Source organism: Curcuma longa, chromosome 13 (genome assembly GCF_044706935.1).
Source record: "Curcuma longa cultivar G26 ecotype Majalengka, Jawa Barat chromosome 13, ITB_CL_G26_1.1, whole genome shotgun sequence".
NCBI classification, from domain to species: Eukaryota; Viridiplantae; Streptophyta; class Magnoliopsida; order Zingiberales; family Zingiberaceae; genus Curcuma; species Curcuma longa.
The window spans coordinates 9697798-9711368 of record NC_133873.1 but is presented as its reverse complement, the minus strand read 5'-3'; the positions used below and the strand labels follow the sequence as shown (position 1 = coordinate 9711368).

Below are 13571 nucleotides of genomic sequence, written 5' to 3'. Positions count from 1 at the left end.
CTTCTCCACTACAACCCACATAAGAAGGCCAGAAGGGACCCGCCTACCTACACCGCTAGGAATACCAGCTAGGAGCGCCTCACAGCAGTACATTTCACCTCCGCAGGTTGGCCACACCCAACAAGGGGATAACACCAAAGCTGAGAGAACCAAGCTCCTTCGCAACATCTATCCACAAGAGGCACTCCAGCCAATCGCAACCCTTCAAAGAAGATAAGAGGTAGGGGAGGACCGCCGGATCTGAAGAACTTTTCACACAGCGGACCCTGTCAGTCCGCCATCTCCTCCAATCCCAAACAGCTAGATCCGAAGATATCGCCCCCTCCTCTTGCTCTATATAAACCGCACAGGTACGACATCAAACCCATCTTGAATCCGAGGGGTACATTTCTACTTTTCTGTTGATCTGACTTGAGCGTCGGAGTGGCCACGCCGGGATCCCCCGGCGCCCAGCTAATCCGTGTTTCCAGTGCCCCCCTGCAGGTCCTTTCTCCTCCGCGGTCTCGGGATTGGGCGACGCGGCCACCCCCCTGTCCGGTGATTCTGCTGTCGTCGGTAACGAGCCGGAACAAGATGCTTAGGTGTTCCCCTCTGCTTGCTTTTCATTCATTGGTGGGTAAGGCCTTGTTTGGTAGAATATAATACAACATTTCTGTTCTGCATGTAGTATTATCATAGTGGAACATCTTCTACGTTAGTTACAGTTTATGGATGAGTAATGGAATTTTAGTTGTTCATAAGGATGGAGAGGATTTCTGGATATGATACTTCTACCTGCATCAATTTACCATTTATGACTCACTATTAAATTTTTTGTGTTTCAGATCCATTTTGTAATTCTAATTAGTCGACAAGGGAAGGTGAGATTGACAAAATGGTATTCTCCATACCAACAGAAAGAACGAGCCACGGTAATGCTACATAAGCCTTAGCATTATCTGATTTTTTTTAAGAAAAAATCTTAAGCATGATATCATAGCATCTGTAGCTGACTTGGTTTGAAGTCTATATTTTTGGGTCAATTCTTTCTCCTAAAAGTATTAAGTGGTTTGCACATGAAAAGTTGAAGGTCACATGTTGATTTGTGGAATGCTTTTTTACTGTGTTTAGGTATCTGTTATCGCGTCCTAGAACCAATGCATAAATTACTTAGTAAAACAAACTAATGTTTTTTTCGGGACTATGTAGATCTGTGCTAATTTATGTATTTATTTTCACACATTAATTTATTAAGGTTATCCGGGAGCTTAGCAGCCTTATTCTTACACGAGGACCAAAACTTTGCAATTTTGTCGAGTGGAAAGGATACAAAGCTGTGTATAGAAGGTATGTTAGTTTTGTTGTCACTGTGGGGATTTCCTTACTAATTTCTTCCTCAATTTATTAATCAAGGTAGAAATCTTGTTGATGAATCATTGAACAGGTATGCTAGCCTATACTTCTGCATGTGTATCGATCAAGATGACAACGAACTTGAAATCCTCGAGATAATTCATCATTTTGTCGAGATATTAGATCGTTACTTTGGCAGTGTGAGTTATACAGAAGTGTCTTTCTTAATTGTCTAATCTCATTTAGTTTACACTTCTTTTGTCTCTTTTATCCTGTCAGGTCTGTGAACTTGATTTGATCTTTAATTTCCACAAGGTATCACTTTTATCATCATCATCATATTGTAATTCACATGGAACTCTGTAGAATTCTTCCCTTTCTTGCCTGAACAAAGAAATTTACAGGCATACTACATTTTGGATGAGATTCTGATTGCTGGTGAGCTTCAAGAATCAAGCAAGAAAACTGTTGCTCGACTTATAGCTGCCCAGGTAACTGTAACTGATGTAGTGTTTAAGCTCCTTTCCCTTTCATCTTCAAACTTAATCTGCTAGGCACATCCAATTTCCCATATGCATTGATAACCCACAAATACCCTGCTGTTATGCTATATAGGTGAGATCAGTTATGTTGCTAGATTGGGGGAAGTAGGCTATACTATCAATAGCAAGTAGGTAAGATGAATGAGTGAAATAAGGGCACACAAGCAGATTCAGGGATGTAGAGCTTGGAAGACAGCCTGAAGGTGAGCAAGGAGTTGGGTAAGTGAGTAATCTAATCCCCTTGTGGGGATGAAGGGTAGCCGAAGGGTGTCATGTGCTTACTGCCTCTTCTCCTATCTTTCTGTCTCACCTCACCTTCTTTCTCTGTTAGTCTAGACTGCAGTAGAAGGAACATGACCATTAATCATACACACAGAAAGCAGTTCTCAGATCCATTGCCGAGACTGTGACCTCTATAATGGCTAATCTAGTGCTCCAGGAGGATTGAATTCCTCTTGAGAGGAAATGAGATGTTTTCATTGAAACATATCTCATTACTGCTTGATTATAGTCTAAGCTCTGAAATCTTCTATGGAATCAAGGACTCTAATTTGTTCGTGTTTGTTCCTTACCCTTCCATCCCTTGCCCTCACCTCCTCATCTGTTCTGCCTTATCCTCACCTTGTTTTTTCCTACCCAAGTAATCCTGTTGAGGGGATGAGGCCACAGGCTGACAAGGAATAAACATTTCCACCAAGTTAGCTTGTGTTGAAGTAGGGTGAGCTTGTTCCATCTTGAAACGAATTGTGACAGTTGCTCGGGAGGAGAACACCCTTCTAATACACAGGTGTTATGTGCGACCCACTCGTTTGTTTGGGTCTATGGGCATCAAGCATCTCTAGTTTTAACAAATTCTTTCTTTCTCATCATGAAGTATGGCAAAGTGCGACAGCTGATTTCATCCCAGAATTACTAATATTAATTAGAGATGGGGATGTGATGTCCTCCTAATATACCCACATTATAATCGCATTTGCCCATGTGAGACTAATACTATTACAGGCAGACATCTCTAGCTTACACATCCTGCATTCATGCATGTTCATTGGAAAAAGGAAAAAAATTACATCGATGACAGAGGAATATAAATCTGGTTCTTTCAGGACACAATGGTGGAAACAGCAAAGGAGGAATCTGGTTCAATCAGCAATATGATTGCACAAACAATGTGATCAAGGTCGCCCAGTGGGGAAGTGGTGATGTCTTTCTTCTACTCAGGCCTTTGTTAATGTTTCATTCCATTTATGATGTGATTCACAGCATTATTCCGTTGATAATGGCTTGTTGCTTCTGTGATATCATTTTATGCAAATATTGATTGTACCTTTTCATAGTACTGTGATTATTATGACAATGGATACTGAATAACTGGGAATTCTCGAATAGTCAATTATTTAGGGTCCAATTACTTAGAAAGGAGGAAAAGGATTTCAAAATAACATATATGGAACTCTATATTTATGCACATTTTTTTGTTACTTCTCTCTCTTAAAGTTCACGTGCCTGATTATGTTAATAATTGAATTTGGTTCAATTCAAATTTATTTAAAAATGTAGGCACTCATGAAGTGTATATATATTTATCCATTTTAAGTTGGGATACATGTCAACCTATGGATTCGAGACCCCATTTGTGTATTCATGAATACTCAACTTGTGCTCCCCACGAACTGGCGTAGATAATTCTTGCAAAGGTATTGCTACTAATAAGTTTGGAGTCGATTCTCAACGGTGCGGAATGCCCCGTTGGTTACCTCACCTCCTGGCATGTATTATTATTGTTGGGCGAAGTTTTCCATGGTTTATCCCTTTTTAGGAAGTGTGGGGCCATCATGGATGGATTATCAAAATGATTTCATCTTTTGCTACCGATGAATGTTTTAAGTTGAATTTAAGTGTTTGATTATGTTTAATAATTAGATCTAGGTTGCTTAATGTTTGGGTATCCATGGAGATCCATTTATTATGTTGTATCATTGTTCTTGTGTCGTGGGTAACCATATTTAATGATAATTAGTACAAGCATCTCCAACTTAACGAGGGTGTAAATTCACTTTGTTAGTAAAAGCTTTAAGTTTGGAACTTTTCACACTAAATATGAATGCTTGGGTTTTCATAATTATCTTTTTTTTTTTACTCCAGTAATAATATATATATATATATATATATATATATATATATATATATATATATATATATATATATATATATATATATATATATATAGGAGCGCTATGCTGAGCGCCCTGTTTGAGCGCCTCCTGCGCGCCTGGTGACGTGGCGCGCTGGCGTGGCGAGGCTTCGCGTGCGTGGCAACGAAATCGCGATTTTCTTCTCCCTCCCTCGACAAAAGCCGCGATTTTCTTCTCCGCGCGCGCCGAAGCTAGGGTTTCTCTCCCACTCCCGCCTCTGCTCGCCGAAGCTCCCCTTCGCCTAGGGTTTCGCCGCTCCTCTCTTCTCCCTTCGCACTCACCACTCCTCGCGAGCGCAAGGTCCCTCGCCACTCCGCCGCGCCCTCGCCCCTGTTCTCTCGCCGCGCCTCTCTTCTTCCTTCGCCCTCACCACTCCTCGCGAGCGCAAGGAGCGCGGAGAGAAATTCCCAGCCGCGAGATTTAGGGTTTTATTCTCACAATGGCTGGGAATTTCTCTCCGCGTCGCGTCTGCCGTGGCAAGCTCGCCGAAACAGTGAGAATAAAACCCTAAATCTCTGCCGCGAAACAAAAATCCTCAAAATCGCCTCTCCCTCTCGTCGCCGCCATCGCCCCCATCGCCGCCTCTCCCGCTCGTCTCCGCCATCGCCGCCTCTCTGGCCCACCATCGCCTCTCCCTCTCGTCGCCCTCATCGCCGCCTCTCCCGCTCGTCTCCACCATCGCCGCCTCTCTGGCTCGTCGCCGCCATCCCTGCCGATCTCTTCCTGCTTCTCTATTTCGATTGAATTCGCTCCTTCCTTTCTCTTCTCTGCGCTGCCCTTCATGGATTCTCCTCTGGCTGCGGGAAGTAGCATGATTTCACCGTCTTCGAAGCCTCGTAATCAATTGCGACGAGGTGTCCGCGTGGTGGGCAAGATCCGCCCTTTCCTAGACTCCAAGATCACTGCATCTGTCGGATCTTCTCAGATTTCCTTCACCAGTTTTTACGGAGAATATACCTCGGTCACCTTCAGCGATCAGAGTAACAGGTATGCTGATCAGAGTAACAGGTATGTTCAAAGACGATAGAGTTTTGACCTATTTGCAGATTTTTCTCCATCAACGCTTAGTTTTGAATAATGAAAGTGTTGTGGATAAAGGTGTTTTATAATTGTCTCAAACTTGCTTTTGTTGTTCTGCAGTCGTACGAACTATAAGCTGGACTGGTGCTACGACCAGGGTGAAAGCATCTGTGATGTTTATAATGGAGAAGTTAAGCATCTTGTTCAGTGGCTATTTTGTGGGTGAAATGCTTGTGTTATTGCTTATGGTGCTCGGGGAAGTGGAACAAATTTAAGTCTCTTTTGGAGGAGTGCTTAAACGACTGATCAGTTTCCGTTCGGCTTCTTCGAGTTCATTCTGCATTACAGATTGCAAGTTCATCTATACTTAGGTTTTAATATAAATCCAAGAAGGTGGTTGCCAGATGCATTTTGCTTCTTTATTTGTTATTTATATGACATGATTTTGGGCACTACAGGTGTATTGGTTTTCTTAGCCCTGCTTCAATGGATAGGAGCAAGACTCATGTTATCTACTCATTGTATTTATCATATACAATAATTATCTCCTCGTTGGCTGGTTCTAAGTAGCCTTAATGTGGATGATTGCAGAGGCGGTGACTGGAAAAATGGAGGGAATTGCCATTCAGAAACATTGCCTGATCTAGTTTCACCTATGATCCCAGAAGCAGCATGGGCACATTTGTTGGAACCATTCAACAACTTTCCATTGAAAAATTCATACACAACTCAGGATTTTGAGTTGGATCTGCTGAATGTAACTCAGATGACTGCTTGAAGAAAAAATTGTCATCTTTCTATATTTTATTACTACCCCTGGATTTTGAGTTTCACCTATCTATTTTGTAACTGTGATTGCCGTTCTGGTTGAGGCAACAACACTACATTATACAGATGGACATAATAAAAATCTGATTGAGGCATGTTAATACTGTCAGTTGGTTTGTTCTAGCATCATGGTTGGCTGCTCAGTTTCATGTCATCTTTGCACCACTTTTTTTTTTTTTTGCTTCAACAAACAACTGTTCACAAATACATGTTTTGATAACAAATCTGCCGTTCTGTTTTTTTTTTTTTTGCTCCAAAAAACAACAATATATGCATTTGTTGTTGTTCTTGCGAAATACTAATCTTTTCGTTCTGTTATCACAAATATATGCATTTGTTGCTCTTTTCATTCTGTTTTTGCTCCAAAAAACAATAATATATGCCGTTCTGTTATCACAAATACTATGATACAAGGGATGGGCAGTTCACTGGAAATTATCTTTTCATTCTTCCTTTCTTTACTAAAATGATTTCAATCTTTGACAAATAACAATGAAATTAAGAAAACATAACTATCGTTCCAACATGCAACAACATCAATTTATTTGATGTGTTAAATGAATGAATCAATCTCGTCCCATTATTACTGCCATCTCCATTTGCTCTGCTACCTAATTCAGCATACCAAAACTCAGTGTTCACCATTGAATCCAACATTTCCTGCAAGTATATCATGATGCATTCAGAAACCAAGAAAGTAGTCTAGGAAAAAAAAAACTAGAGTGATCTTATATATGTACTTGCAAATTCCAAATGTCTGATAATTAAATGAACAAGAGGTAGCTTACAATCAGCATTGAATCTAATTTCTTGAGGGCAGGGAGAGTCAAATGAACATCAGATCGAGATTTTGGAGTCATTATCTGCAAGATGTATAGAGAGAATGAAATCTGTTGATTTTCAATACATAAATCTAAAAGGAGTTGGTCATAAACAGTGCACCTCTAATATACAGCCATTAACACCACTCTGCTTTGCAGAAACCAGCTCAACCATGCAGCTAGTGGGGGAAAGCAACCAGTCCATTTCTCTGTGCCATCTGTTTTTTCTTTCCTCAGATAATGGCTCCAATTTCCATAGCTCTCCGTATATTGATGCTAATAATAATAACAACACCAAATAAGTCAGAACCAGCAGATATTTCTTAACGTTGCTTCAGACACTAGATTTTTCTTTCAGCCTAAAACAACTCATCTAAATTCATGCAACAAGCTCATAGCCTAGAATTGACATTTGTACATACACTATACCCTCAAATACTTCCAGAGTGCCTGTAAGTTAAAGAACTATGACATCAGGATGCTTTCACAGAATTCAAGAGATGCAACAATCTGGAATTTCCATAATTTACAAGACTTTATTGCTGAAAAGAAACCTATCATCTACCATAAATTATTTGATTAGAACACCTAGAAATACACATCTACAATAGCAAAGTTTCTATCCAAGGTAAGAAAATAAAAACCTGAAGTTGCTTGTACTGAGAATTTAGAGGGTCATCCTTCAAGTTGCTTGTGCTTTGGGTTTAGTGAATTATCCATCAACATGAAAAGAACTTCCAGTGGAGTATTCTATACAACAAAGCTTGCACTCAATTGGTTAAGCACAACAAATTATGGCTTATATCTTTTACCTGATATTGCTATTGTTAGGACAGCATAATGAAACAAAGTTATAGAACCATAGATGCATCAAACATATATATTTGGCATCACCATATTGTTAATTACTGATGTAGATATTAAAGAGCAAATAAATGCTATCCTTGGTTATATAGTTGTTTAGATAATTACTGATGAAGCTAAACCATATAATTGTTTAAAGAGCAAATAATTACTGATGAAGCTAAACCTAGTTGTTTAGATAGTAGAATTCTAACTAATATATAGCCAAAAAAGAGAGCAAATAAATGCTATCCTTGGTTATAGAATACCTAGAGTTAAACTGTTGAAAGTGAGATACCTTCCCAGTGTATCTAGCTTTCTCTATAACTGTCTTCAAAAGGTCAAGTCCCTCTTTGTTTTCGTATATGATTCAGGAGAAAACAATTATAGGTCAATAACTTTAAGTTGGTCAAGTTCCATTAGTTAGATAAATAAGTTCCATAGCAACGATCAAGGATTACTTGGATTATGATGCCAAATGAACACTGGTAGAATAGAAATAAGTGTGACAGATATAGTAAGAGAATATTGCTTGTTGCTGTTGTATAGACGACAGATTCAGAATACCAACTAAATATACTGTACAACTCAACTGACAGATGCTTTATGCAACTGCATCCAAGTGCATGCATCAACTACTTTATATCCCTAGGAAGCTTTTAGGAATTAACAGAACATAGGAAAATAATGGATCCTATAATTAATTTAATAGGGGAATTTGTTTTAGAATTTAGAGCGTGGTTGGAAATTCACCTAACAAAGGCAATAATCTTTAGATAACAGGAAACATGATCCTTATTGACAAAATAAAATTTCAATGGAAGGCCCTCCTCATGGTGGTTCTCATCCTACATATAAGAAATAATGTGCTCGGAAGATAAAAGGTTGTTAATGTTATAGAACACCAATCCTACCGAGCCAGGAAGAGCAAGACACCAACAAATATTAACAACGGCCACATGTATGCAAGTTACAATGTTATAGATGATATTGCTATGCCTCGAATTGATAAAGAGCATTCTGATATTTATGGGACAAAAAAAAATTGCAGTTTAAACCCTAAATCATACCCTAGTAAAGAGGGATTATCGGCGGCGAGCAGAAGTTGGCGGTGTCGAGCAGTGCAGGGGCGCGGCTGCGAGGGGAGAAGAGACCAGCGCACGCGGCGAGGGGAGAAGAGACCAGCGAGGAGTGGTGAGTGCGAAGGGAGAAGAGAGGAGCGGCGAAACCCTAGGCGAAGGGGAGCTTCGGCGAGCAGAGGCGGGAGTGGGAGAGAAACCCTAGCTTCGGCGCGCGCGGAGAAGAAAATCGCGGCTTCTGTCGAGGGAGGGAGAAAAAATCGCGATTTCGTTGCCGCACGCGAAGCCTCGCCACGCCAGCGCGCCACGTCACCAGGCGCGCAGGAGGCGCTCAAACAGGGCGCTCTACAGAAAAGTTCACCTGGGCGACATCTCGTGGGCGTCTGCTGGGCGACATCTGACGTGGACGCCACGTCAGCGGTTCTTTGCGTGCGACGAGAACAGCGGAAGGAAAAAAAACCCCGCAGACCGCCTTCAATCGCGATCTGACCTCTCTGCAGAAACCCTCTCCTCCGCCGCTGCCTCCATTCACGATCTCCTCCTTTCTCTTCGCCGCCGCAGCCCTAACCCTCCCCTCCGCCTCCGCCTCCGCCTCCGCCTCCGCCTCCTTTCTCTGCGCCCTAACCCTCCCCTCCGCCTCCGCCTCCGCCTCCGCCTCCGCCTCCTTTCTCTGCGCCCTAACCCTCCCCTCCGCCTCCGCCTCCTTTTTGGTTTTCGCCGCAACCCTCTTCTTCATCGTCTAAGGTTTTCGCCGCGCTGCTCGCTGAAGCTCCGCCACAGATCTAGGGTTTCAAAGGTTTTCGTCGCAGCCCCCTTCTTCCTCGTCTAAGGTTTTGGTTTTCGCCGCAACCCTCTTCTTCATCGTCTAAGGTTTTCGCCGCGCTGCTCGCCGAAGCTCCGCCACAGATCTAGGGTTTCAAAGGTTTTCGTCGCAGCCCCCTTCTTCCTCGTCTAAGGTTTTCGCCGACCGCGCTGCGCCGAAGCTCCGCCACAGATCTAGGGTTTCCTCTCCCCTTCTTCCTCGACAAACCTTTTTGCCGGTCCTGTTCTTCCACGACAAAGGCGAATCGATTACCAGGTCAGAGGTGTTTTTGTTCTTCATGCCTCGGCGAAAGCCTGAGCAGCTTCTTCATCAGCCTCTGCAACCTCTGCTTCCCTAGCTGCTGCTTCGGCCTCTGCCATGGCTGCTTCTGCCTCTGCAAGAGCTTGAGCAGCAACGGCCGCAGTATGCTGCGCCGTCATGCTTCGCGTCCGTGCCATCTTGGAACAGTTTGGATCTCTGATTCCGAGCGATGATGCGGGTCCTGCTTTCAAGAGACTCACTCTTTTTCTTTTATTTAATTGAATGTTATATAATTGATATTCAGTTTTTTCAACGTTTCTTTCTTTGAGATTTAAGAATGTTTATTGTGCCTATGTGCTTGCTTAAGAAGTATTATCATATAGTATTCATCATTAGCTTTATGACTATGCTGACCATGATTTACAAATTATGCTTGATTAAGAAGCATTAGCTTATTATACTCAACAGTAGCTCTTGAGATTTAAGAATGTTTATTGTATGCCTTTGTTGGAAACATGTCTTTTGTATGTGAAGTAGATTTCTTAATCTTATTATGGTTGAGAGAGATTTATGAAAATTTGTTCCTTTACTATGCACCCATTGAATTTGAGATTGATCTCAGTCCATTGCATTCTCTGTCTTTGCATTTCCTACATACAAAGAAGCTGGTTTTAGAGTATTAGAATGTCACTTAGATGCTACCATGATACCTACATGTATAGTGGAATTTTTTTTCCTTGATGATACCATGGAATTGTCACTTAGATGCTATATTATCTGGGTAAGGATGCATACGATGGACGTGCACAGGTCTGTCTTTTTTACACTTGTAAAATGTATCAGTTTCTATGGCGATGCATGTCTTGCCTCCAAAAACTCACAGGGGAAAGGTAGTAATCCAGTGCTTGATTTCACATTTTCCATTTCTTTGATCATATCGATGTTTTATCTCTGTATTTACAGGCAAGAGATTGGCAAGCTCCATAACAAGGAAATGAATCTTAAAAAGGCTGCTGCTAAAGGAAGCAAAGCTGAGCAGAAAGCAAAAAAGACGCAACTGGAAGGAGGTATCTCGACCGCTGCCGAAGAGATTCTTACTACTGAAGAGGATAACGAAGTCCTGGATAAAACTTTACCATAATTCATAAAACATAGCAAGTCATAATGTATTCATGTTAACATTTTCTTTAAGCATGTTTAATAGATAGTCATTGTTGATAGTTGTGATCCATGCTTAGTGTTGAAGAAATGTTGTGTAAAGTTGAAATTATATGGGCAAATTCTAGATGGATGGTAAGTGTCTATTGCTAAATTCAGATGTGGAATGTGACATGACGAGAATTGTGTTAAACCAGATTGAAGTCACAAACGGTAATGAGCTTAAGTAGCGGTTAATCACTATATCCCACTAGTGTGTTAATGAAGATACAATTCAGTGGTCAGCATCTTAACTGGATAGATATTACATTGTCAACAATCCCTGCACTAGGGTGCAATTGAAGCACCTTAAGGTGTACATTTTTTTTCCTAAAGAAAACAAGCCATAGAATTGCTACATGAGCAAAGAGGAGAATCCTGGATCCTGGAAACAGTTGTGGTTTACAAAATACAGCAAAGACAGGAAGAACAATGTTGAAGAAGGTTCTGAGAAGAATCTGTTCGACTTGTTTTTGTTTTTTTTCCAACCATGACGAATGGACAGAGATTCAACGGGATCACTTCCTGCAGCTCTGGAGAGTTTTGTGAATCAACTGCAGCACTGCAAGATTGCATTGAGTGGTCCAGGCACTACTAATCTGAAAAGAAACAAGCAAAATGGAAAATTTAATCAATCAGACACACAAACATGTTCAGATTGGCTTGGTTCCATAGCAACTCTAATGTCATTGACATTCAAGATAAAAAAATTTTGATATTTGCACAAGTACACACATTACGATAGCTTTAGAGAAGAAAGAAAATTGCTATTAAAGATCATGCTTATTATTTACATAGACAACCTTCATTAAACTTAAATTAATTAGAAAAACTTCACAAAGCAGAAGAGTAGCACAAGGTTTATTATTTACATATAACGTCACAGAAACTTTCCAACCTTTTGATTTTCTTTCATGAAGTCACTGAAATAATATGATAAGAAGATCAACACAAACCAGCTTAGTCTAGAAACACATACATAATCCTTGAGAAAACAAACACAGTTGCCACATAAAAGCAGACTAAATGTAGCATCGATAGGAATCTCCAACAAATTGAAGGTCTAACATAGCAACATACTGAACTGAAGGTCTAACATAGCAGAAACAGTTTGATGGGTTACAAATGCAGAAGCACTGGATGTAGTTTAAAAGTGCGTGTAGTTTATTTTAGAGTGCGTGTAGTTTGAAGTCGAGATATCTCCTTCCAGTTGCGTTTTTTTTGCTTTCTGCTCAGCTTTGCTTCCTTTAGTAGCAGCTTTTTTAAGATTCATTTCCTTGTTATGGAGCTTGCCAATCTCTTGCCTGTAAATACAGAGATAAAACATCGATATGATCAAAGAAATGGAAAATGTGAAATCAAGCACTGGATTACTACCTTTCAATGGGTGCATAGTAAAGGAACAAATTTTCATAAATCTCTCTCAACCATAATAAGATTAAGAAATCTAAACAGGCATCCTTCACATACAAAAGACATGTTTCCAACAAAGGCATACAATAAACATTCTTAAATCTCAAGAGCTACTGTTGCAGTATAATAAGCTAATGCTTCTTAATCAAGCATAATTTGTAAATCATGGTCAGCAGTCATAAAGCTAATGATGAATATTATATGATAATACTTCTTAGGCACATAGGCACAATAAACATTCGAAAGAAACGTTGAAAAAACTAAATATCAATTATATAACATTCAATTAAATAAAAGAGAGCATGAAGAACAAAAACACCTCTGACCTTGCAGTAATCGATTCGCCTTTGTCGAGGAAGAATAGGACCGGCAAAAAGGTTTGTCGAGGAAGAAGGGGAGAGGAAACCCTAGATCTGTGGCGGAGCTTCGGCGAGCAGCGCGGTCGGCGAAAACCTTAGACGAGGAAGAAGGGGGCTGCGACGAAAACCTTTGAAACCCTAGATCTGTGGCGGAGCTTCGGCGAGCAGCGCGGTCGGCGAAAACCTTAGACGAGGAAGAAGGGGGCTGCGACGAAAACCTTTGAAACCCTAGATCTGTGGCGGAGCTTCGGCGAGCAGCGCGGCGAAAACCTTAGACGATGAAGAAGAGGGCTGCGGCGAAAACCAAAACCTTAGACGAGGAAGAAGGGGGCTGCGATGAAAACCTTTGAAACCCTAGATCTGTGGCGGAGCTTCGGCGAGCAGCGCGGTGAAAACCTTAGTATTTGAAGAAATACCCCCATGCACCAAATATCCCCCATTGGAGGGGGGACACTGATCGGTGATTTGAAATCACCGGGCAAAGAATTTTGCCTGGTGATTTCAAATACTTTATTATAAAAAAGTATATATATAATAATTAAAAGTAAATAAAAAAAGAGGAGGCTAGAGAGGCTAGAGAGGTTAGGAAAGTTAGGATAGTATTTATTATTAATTAGTGGGACCCATAAATATTTGGTTTGTGGGATATTTGATTGTAAAAGTTGGGATATTTGAGGAAGGAGATATTTGGTTGATGATGTGGATATGAGGACCACAAATACTTGGATGAAATATCTTCATTCATTGTGGATGCCCTTAGACGATGAAGAAGAGGGTTGCGGCGAAAACCAAAAAGATCCGTGATCGAGCGCAGCCCTTAATCACTTAATTAACGCTGACGTGGAAAATCCACCTCAGCAGGCGCTCACAAGCGCGCAGCGG

The 13571-nt window shown here is 41.0% G+C and overlaps 1 protein-coding gene and 3 long non-coding RNA genes across 4 annotated transcripts; 2 read left to right on the top strand and 2 right to left on the bottom strand.

Moving 5' to 3' along the window:
• Positions 1–880: 880 nt before the first annotated feature.
• Positions 881–3264, top strand: LOC141844268 (AP-1 complex subunit sigma-2-like). The gene is made up of 6 exons (XM_074732305.1): positions 881–911; positions 1235–1326; positions 1424–1532; positions 1612–1647; positions 1737–1823; positions 2978–3264. Exons 3-6 carry the CDS (start codon positions 1446–1448, stop codon positions 3044–3046), a joined length of 279 nt encoding a protein of 92 aa, XP_074588406.1. The 5' UTR covers positions 881–911; positions 1235–1326; positions 1424–1445; the 3' UTR covers positions 3047–3264.
• A 1001-nt stretch (positions 3265–4265) lies between these two features.
• Positions 4266–5899, top strand: LOC141844524 (uncharacterized). Its single transcript, XR_012603143.1, has 3 exons — positions 4266–5053; positions 5207–5479; positions 5678–5899. It is a non-coding gene; the product is annotated as an uncharacterized LOC141844524 (long non-coding RNA).
• A 589-nt stretch (positions 5900–6488) lies between these two features.
• LOC141843810 (uncharacterized) lies at positions 6489–8727 on the bottom strand. The gene is made up of 4 exons (XR_012603078.1): positions 8649–8727; positions 7380–7485; positions 6703–7011; positions 6489–6574 (listed from the first exon to the last, which is right to left on the bottom strand). It is a non-coding gene; the product is annotated as an uncharacterized LOC141843810 (long non-coding RNA).
• Positions 8728–11900: 3173 nt separating this feature from the next.
• On the bottom strand, positions 11901–12403 carry LOC141843840 (uncharacterized). Its single transcript, XR_012603087.1, has 2 exons — positions 12295–12403; positions 11901–12221 (listed from the first exon to the last, which is right to left on the bottom strand). It is a non-coding gene; the product is annotated as an uncharacterized LOC141843840 (long non-coding RNA).
• Between the last annotated feature and the right edge of the window lie 1168 nt (positions 12404–13571).

What these genes read in the sequence shown, in the direction of transcription:
- LOC141844268 (XM_074732305.1), top strand. Translation starts at nt 1,446, where the DNA reads ATGTGTATCGATCAAGATGACAACGAACTTGAAATCCTCGAGATAATT. An exon ending in TAGATCGTTACTTTGGCAGT is followed by an intron (nt 1,533 to 1,611) that starts GTGAGTTATACA and finishes TTATCCTGTCAG; the next exon opens with GTCTGTGAACTTGATTTGAT. An exon ending in TGATCTTTAATTTCCACAAG is followed by an intron (nt 1,648 to 1,736) that starts GTATCACTTTTA and finishes AGAAATTTACAG; the next exon opens with GCATACTACATTTTGGATGA.